This window comes from Rana temporaria, chromosome 4, assembly GCF_905171775.1.
Source record: "Rana temporaria chromosome 4, aRanTem1.1, whole genome shotgun sequence".
NCBI classification, from domain to species: Eukaryota; Metazoa; Chordata; class Amphibia; order Anura; family Ranidae; genus Rana; species Rana temporaria.
The window spans coordinates 197,877,466-197,885,491 of NC_053492.1; the positions used below are offsets into that span (position 1 = coordinate 197,877,466).

At 42.8% G+C, this 8,026-nt stretch overlaps 1 protein-coding gene across 1 annotated transcript in view; it reads left to right on the top strand.

Annotated features, from left to right (window-relative positions):
* LOC120936885 overlaps positions 1–3,518 on the top strand; it is a 218,120-nt gene extending 214,602 nt beyond the window's left edge. Inside the window, exon 54 of the mRNA XM_040349651.1 lies at positions 2,936–3,518. Coding sequence (XP_040205585.1) covers positions 2,936–2,986 — 51 coding nt within the window. The 3' untranslated portion in view covers positions 2,987–3,518. The remainder of the gene's footprint in view (positions 1–2,935) is intronic.
* Positions 3,519–8,026: the final 4,508 nt, after the last annotated feature.

The window sequence follows — 8,026 nt, forward strand, 5'->3', positions numbered from 1 at the left end:
ACGAAAAAAATCACGGATCGGCGCCATTACTAGTAAAAAAAAAAATTGTAAACGCTATAACTTTTGTGCAAACTAATTTTTACCAAAAAAATGTAGAAGAATATGTATCGGCCTAAACTGAGGAAAAAATACTTTTTTTTATATATATTTTTTGGGGATATTTATTATAGCAAAAAGTTAAAAATATTGAATTTTTTTCAAAATTGTCGCTTTATTTTTGTTTATAGCGCAAAAAAACCCCCGCAGAGGTGATCAAATACCACCAAAAGAAAGCTCTATTTGTGGGGGAAAAAAGACGGCAATTTTGTTTGGGAGCCATGTCGCATGACCGCGCAATTGTCAGTTAACCTGTCTGGTGGTATCCCCGAGCGTGACTCGGGGTGGTTTTTTCATGCTGCGATCGGTATCCCCGAGTCACGCTCGGGGTAGCTGTGCAGAGTGTGCAGTGGCGCGGCTTACCTGCTCGCAGCATCCACAGACAAGTTACTCACCTTGTCCCTGGATCCTGCGATGCATCCCCGCTGTGTGAGCGAGCGGGTCCTCGCTCGATTCACAGTGCCACCGTGTGCCGCCGATCTCCGCTCCCTGCGACGTTACGACGCACGGGGGCGGAGAACGGCGCCAAATTCAAAAAAGTAAACAAACACAATACATACAGTATATTGTAATCTTATAGATTACAGTACTGTATGTAAAAAATACACACCCCCCTTGTCCCTAGTGGTCTGCCCAGTGCCCTACATGTACTTTTATATAATAAAAACTGTTCTTTCTGCCTGAAAACTGTAGATTGTCCAAAAGTGTCCCTTTATGTCAAAAATGGTTTCAGAGCAGCTAGAAAACAGCGATAATAAATTATAATCACTTGCAGAATTGTGCGATAGCGATTTGTGGAGAAATTCGTCATAAAAAAATAAAAGTAATGACAGCGACAATTCTGCAACTGAGCAAATTTCAGTGATTTTGAGTTGATTACATTATTGAATATTTTTTATTACAATTATATTATTATTTGTTATAATTATTTATTATATTATAATTTATAATTTTGTTTTTAAAAAAAAATCATACCCGGGATGCTTACTAGTCTCTTGTTTGGTCAGATTTAAGTGAGTTATTCCTAAAAATTACAGACCTACAGTATAAAACGCCAAATTTCCTTGCAAAATAATTGTACCGCTTTTGGTACGTAATTCCAGACAGAATCATACCGCCAGCAAGGTTAAAGCGATGCAGTGCCAAACCGCAAAAAGGGGCCAGGTCCTTTACCTACATAATGGTCTGGGTCTTAAGTGGTTAAAGCTTAATTGAACAAGCTGACGTTAGAAGCTGATTAACAACCATGCACAGCTGCACTCTCCAGTTTTAGCAAATCAACCCCTATGAGTCATTCAAGTGGTAGATTAAGTTGTACATAGATCTTTGAACTCAACCTGACCGACAGCCTTGGTGCTTGGTAATTGGTCCAGCAATACTGTCACATGTATTGAGTCACATACATCTCAATGCGTAGAAGTAGCAGGTATTTTCTTCTGACTCAGCAGTTGTACAGAGCAGTGGTGGAGTGAATAAAATGTGCATACAGTTGTGTGAAAAAGTATTTGCCTCCTTTCTGATTTTTTTTTTTTTTTTTTGCATATTTGACACACTTAAAGGGGTTGTAAAGGTAAAAAAATATTCCCCTAAATAGCTTCCTTTACCTTAGTGCAGTCCTCCTTCACTTACCTCATCCTTCCAATTTGCTTTTAAGGCCCCTTTCACACTGGGGCGTCTTTGGAGCGTTATTCAAGCGTTTATTCGAGCGTTATTCGATCAAAGCCTCATCTGCAATCCCAATGTGCTGGTAAAGCACCGCTAAGACCCTAACGTTTTAGGGCGTTTTTGCAGTGCCTCAGTGTGAAAGAGTAAGGCGTTTTTTAAAGCGCTTTCAATTCATTTCAATGGAGAGGGGCGTTTTTGGAGCGTTTTTTTCAGCGCCCAAAAGCTGCTCCAAAGATGCTGCTTGCAGGACTTTTCTCAACGCCTCGCCTCACCAGTGCAACGCCTCAGTGTGAAAGGGTAAGGCGTTTTTTTTTAAGCCCAAAAGCTGCTCCAAAGATGCTGCTTGCAGGACTCGGTGTGAAAGGGCCCATTGCAATGCATGGAGAGCGTTTTATGAGCGTTTTAATAGCGCTATTTTTAACGCTAAAACGCTGTAAAAACGCTTCAGTGTGAAAGGGGTCTTAATGTCCTTATTTCTTCTGAGAAATCCTCACTTCCTGTTCTTCTGTCTGTAACTACACACATTAATGCAAGGCTTTCTCCCTGGTGTGGAGAAAGCCTCTTGAGGGGGGAGGGGGCGAAACGTTTTGGCCTAGGTCTTTTTCCCAGCTGCGGAACTAGTAAAAGTTTTTTTTGGTGAAGAATGTTATAAAATAAAGATATGCCTTTCAGACGGGCCGTAGGGGATTTAATGAAGATCCAGGCCATTTGGGGGATCTTCCATGTTCAAGTTTTGAGTGAGGCAAGGCAGTGTTGGGTGCGCATATATAAGAACCTATCAGACTGTGGAAGATGATGTTCCTTTTGGAGCGTGGAAAACGATTTGATTTTATCCTTATCTACTAGATCTGATAAGTATTTAAGGCCCTTGCGTTTCCAGCCTGCATAAGATGATGAATCTATTAGGTGACGTAGGGTGTCAATGGGGATGGGTAGTGTTGATTGAGTGGGGTAAGAAGATGAGAGTTTTGAGAATCGGAACCAGACTCTGAGTGTCGCTGCTATGGGGGGCAAATACTTTTTCACACAACTGTATATGCTGCTCAGACAGCAGAAGTAAAACAAACTGGCTAATCTGCCCTGCATGGCAAGAGAAAATGTTGTTATATCTTTTGCATTCTTAATATATAATACATTATTTTATTTCTGATTTATTTTCTTTACTTCTTCCTAGGTCAAGATTAAGCGACCTGAAATTAAACCTAATTTAAGCTTGTATGAATAGACAGCTTTGGGAAATTCAAGGTGATGTTTTAACCAGTTTCCTAAAACTGGTATGTCCAGAGAAGTGTAATAAAATATTTATGTAATTGAATCGCTATATAATTACAGGCTGAATGTTTTCTGTATTAAATAAATGTAAAATGATTTAATAAATGATAACTCAGCCCTAAAAGAACAATATGCTGCCTGATCTTATCTATAATCTGTCACAAGACTGTACCATAATGAAGGGTAGTTTTATGGGAATAAACTGATATTATGTGCAATTGTGAATGGTTTGTACACAATGACCTGACAATATAGTTCAGTAATAGAAAAATAACTATTTAGATTTTAAACTTGAATATATCTGAATATTAGTTTTTTTTCGCAATACTTTAATGCACTGTCCCTGTCTTTGCATACTGTTAAAAGACTGAAGAGTATATTTTTGTATCAGCCTTGTATAGCCTTTGATTTTGAAGTTGTATTTTTATTCTCCAATCTGTATTTATGTATCAAACTATGTAATAAAGCATATGTTATGCAATGCACCTGAGTTTCTAATATGATAAAGATTAGAACCAAAATTGATAATGGTGTAGCTCTTCCCATTTATATGCCTTACAGTTTTAATAACAATGATTCATTTCACCTCGGACTTAATTTTACTTTATTGGTTTATAGACATAAACCTATTTTTTACTTGTTCATCTATTATTTACAGAGGAGGAGTTTAACCTCCCTGACGATATTCCTGAGTTCCTGAGAATTTTAACTACCAAAAGCAGTACATGGATCGCAGGATTCATGTACAGCCTTCTTACCTTGTCTCCAGGATCCTGCGATGTCCCCCCCCCAGCTGTGTCCTCCGCCAGATAATCCGCCGTTGTATTCCTTTTCTGGGCTCCGTTCCCTGTGAGAAAAATACAGAACACATACAGTACACTCTAATCTTACAGTTTACAATATTGTATAAAATCATTTCACACCCCTTTCGCCCCTAGTGCTTTGTCCAATGCCCTGCATGGAGTTTTATACTATATATACTGTTCTTTCTGCCTCGAAACTTGAGAATGTCCATAGCATCCAAAAAGCATCCCTCTATGTCACAAGTGGTTTTAGACCAGCTAGAAAACAGGGATAGTGAATTAGAATCCCTCAGGGAGACTAGGGAGCTAAAGGGAAAGTCCCATATGTCATCCCAGTCATCATTGTCAAAGTCTGGGATGTCTTTTAGCCAGTGATTTCTGAGTTTCTCCAGAGTAGGAAGGGAGGTCATAATCAAATGTGAGTATAGCTTAGAGGAGGGCTTCCTTGTGCAATCTGTTCTAAGGAGGTCCTCCAATGCAGACTGAACCACCTGAGGGGTAGAGCGAGTTTATTGGCAGCTGAAGGCATGGGAGAGCTGGATGTATAGAAAAAAGTCAGACCGTGGGACGTTAAAATCTGAGATCAATTTGGAGAGCGGGCCAAGGATTGGTTAGAAACTACCTGGGCCATTGTTTTTATGTTGAATTTAGTCCAGGCATGGGGTTTGTAAATATGGTCTAGAGTGGGGTTTAGCCAGAGGGGGGCATTGGGAAAGATTTTAAGTTTAGGATATCGTTCAACTTTGAGACCAGCCCCCTCATGCACAGTGTGGTGCGCATGGAGGGTGTCAATAGGTAAGGGGCCTTAGGGCCACGGAATAGTAAGGATTTTAGGGCTTCCAGGGATTTCACCACTGCCGCCTCGACTAGGGTAGTTGGATTTGTTGGGTCTGGATTGAGCCACCAGGCCGCCGTGACTAGCTGGGTGGCCAATAAATATTTGTGGAGATCAGGACACGCCAGGTGAGGGAGGTTGGGCGTACCAGTGGGGACCCCATATAAAGGAGGTGAGGAGGCAATGTAAACGGGTAAAGGAGGATTTAAGGATCCATTGCGGTGAGTGGCGCAATAAGTATGTGAATTCGGATAGAATTTTTATTTTTATCAAGTTTATAAGTCCTAACAGTGATAGGGGTAATGACTCCCATGTCTTCAGCTTTAGCCAAACCTATTGACATACCAGGGATAAGTTTTGAGATATACAATCCGAGGCCTGTCTGGAGACTACCACCCTGAGGTATTTGAAGCTCTCAAGGGACTACATCCAGTTGACCTTAAGTAACTGAGGAGAATGACTTCAGAACTTTTAGAGCCCCCTAGAGGGACGAGTCTGCATTGTTAAGAAAAAGTAGGAGGTTGTCTGCATATAGGGCAACCCTCTCTTCCAGCCATCCAATACACCGCCCCTTGATGTGGAGGGAGGTGCATAGGGCCTCCACAATTGGTTCCATTGCTATGGAAAATAGTGCTGGAGAGAGAGGGCAACCCTGCCGAGTACCTCTAGACAGAGGGAAGGACTGTGACAGCCCCCCCCCCCCAGCTTAATGGCTGATGTGGGATTTTTGTATAGAACCCGTAGCCATTCGATAAATATCAGGGGGAACCCCATTCTACAGAGGACCTCCCAGAGATAGGGTCATTCCATGGTATCAAAGGCCTTTTCTATGTCCAGGGAGGTGACCACCCTGGAACCCTTATTTAGATGTTATGCGTGTATATTTGTGAACAATCGTCTCAAATTTACATTGGTTGCTCTATGAGCCATGAAGCCAGTCTTGTCAGTCTCAGATAACAGACGGTAGAAGGGGCTGTACTCTCATGGTGAGTAGCTTGATAAGGATTTTGAAATCCATGTTAAGTAAAGCGATAGGCCTATAGGAGGTGCAAGAAGCAGGATCTTTAGGTGCTGTGTGGATTAAAATCAAGTGGACGTGACTCATGGAGGCTGGAAGGGCACCATCATCTAAACATTGGGAGAAAAGCTAGGCCAGTTTAGGGGCTAGCAGATCCCCATGAGTCTTGTAATACTCCATAGGGAGGCCGTCTGGGCCTGGAGCCTTCCCCATAGGGAAGGACTCAATCGCCTTTAAAAACTTCTCTGGGGTAATCGGTCTCACCAGGGTCTCTCTCTCCTCATCCAAGAGACAGCCTAGTGCCAGTGGGTCGAGCCAGGGCGCAAGGTCCTGGGGCTGGAAATCCAGCGGCAGCACGGAGGCATAGAGGTATAGAGCTATAATATTGGCGAAAGGTGTCCAGGATATACGGTATGGAAGAGACCGACTCTCCTGAGGGGGACACAATATGGGGTATCACGGTCAGGAGCTACAGCAACATTGCCAAGAGACGACCGCTGCGGTCTACCTGTTCAAAAAATCTCTGCAGTTTCGGCAAAGGTCCAGTCTGGTGACCTTAATAAGGTGTAGGTTTTGCTGCGCTGCCCCAAGGGAGTCAAAGTGAGAATCAGTGGTCTGTAGCATAGGTTTCAGTCTGGGTTGTCACGTGTCTTGCAAGGCGGTTGTGGTCACGGCTTGTTCCCTGAGGAGCCCAGCAATAGAGGAGATGTACTGTCCTCTAGTGAAGGCCTTGAAGGCATCCCAAGTGATTTATGGGGAGGAGGATCCCTCGTTGAGGTCCCAGTACTCTGCAAGGCAAGGCGGGATGATCTTTGCCAACTCTGCGTGGTAGAGCCAATAGGTCCCCAAACGCCAAAGGGCAGATGTGCAGGAAGAGGGGGAATGAATGTTAAGGAGTAGGGGGCAGTGATCTGATATTCCACTGGGTAGGTACATGGCATCTATGACGTCTGACATCATGGTCGGGTTGGCAAATGCCAGGTCAATGCGGGAGGATGTTTTGTAAGTGGTAGAATAACAGGAGTAAGCTCTGTCCGTGTTTCCATCTCCAGACTTCGCTGACTCCCATTGCCTAGGACCAGGTGAGTAAATCCATGGAGAATTGTTTAGGGGTCAGGTCTGTTTATATCCGGCGCCAGAATGGCATTAAAGTTACCCATGAGTAACAGCCTTGCATGGCAATAGGGAGTAATCCTCTCCAGAACAGTGTATAGAATAGACGAGCTAAAGGGAGGGGGGGCATATACATTCACTACTACATATCCTGTGCCCCATATGGTGAACACCACTATTAAATACTTGCCCTGGGGGTCGGTGTTAATCTGTTTCAACATACATGGAAGAGATTTACTGATTAGTATAGAATAAAGAAACAAGAGAAAAGCAGGCGCCGCTTGGTAAACTGCAAAACTTTTACCAAAATGTATAATAAAAGCACTCACATGTCATTTTGGAGATTCAGGCATATTTGTGGTGTCCTGATGATTCGTCTGATCGCAGCCAAATGGGGGTTCCTTCGGTCTCTGTCCCAGCGCTGCTGTAGGGCTGTGAGGCAGGTCTAACTTGTTCAAAAAAAGGGGTAGTACTACACTAGGTAGTGACATGGCGGACTTTCAAAGGCAATCACAGGGACAATTTGGGTTATATAAAAAATATATTTAATTACAAAAATACACATATACAAATAAATTCCAATAAATGTTGAAAAAAATACATAGATACATATAAGCAATATATTTATCTCGCCGACGCGTTTCGCCTTACGGCTTCTTCGGGACGAGCTTTGAGATTGTATGACAAGAAGATATTGCTACTTGTATACGTCAGTAGGTTGGTGGCCGTCCAGTTCATCACAGGTCATTGGAATCACAAGCTATAAAAATGCCAAGTGATGCGTTGGTATGCCCAATGGGAGGAGAAAAGAGTCTCCTAATGATGTAGAGGGGCCACAGCGTGAGTAAATTGCTGGTTCTGAAAATTAAAACAGAAAAAACAGAGCCGGGACCAGCAAGGCAGAGGGCAGGTGGAGGAAGCCTTGGGGAAAAATAGATCCCTACTAAGGGCAGCCACACTGCACTGTCCAATAGAGGACAAGCCAGGGGGTTAGGAACCTTGCAGCTTAAGAAATATAATGTGTCCCGGGGGGGTAGCAGCCTGCACTGTCCTCTATTGCTCCCTATTGTGATTTCTGGTAAAGTAGCCTTGTCCAACAAGTTCAATAAACATATCCCTGGATCTTCTGCAAAATTAACCTGAAAAACAGATCTTATAGTAGTCAGTAACCCTTTGCAATATCTATGAAGTTTAGGATATCTCAACATCATGTGGATCAGAATG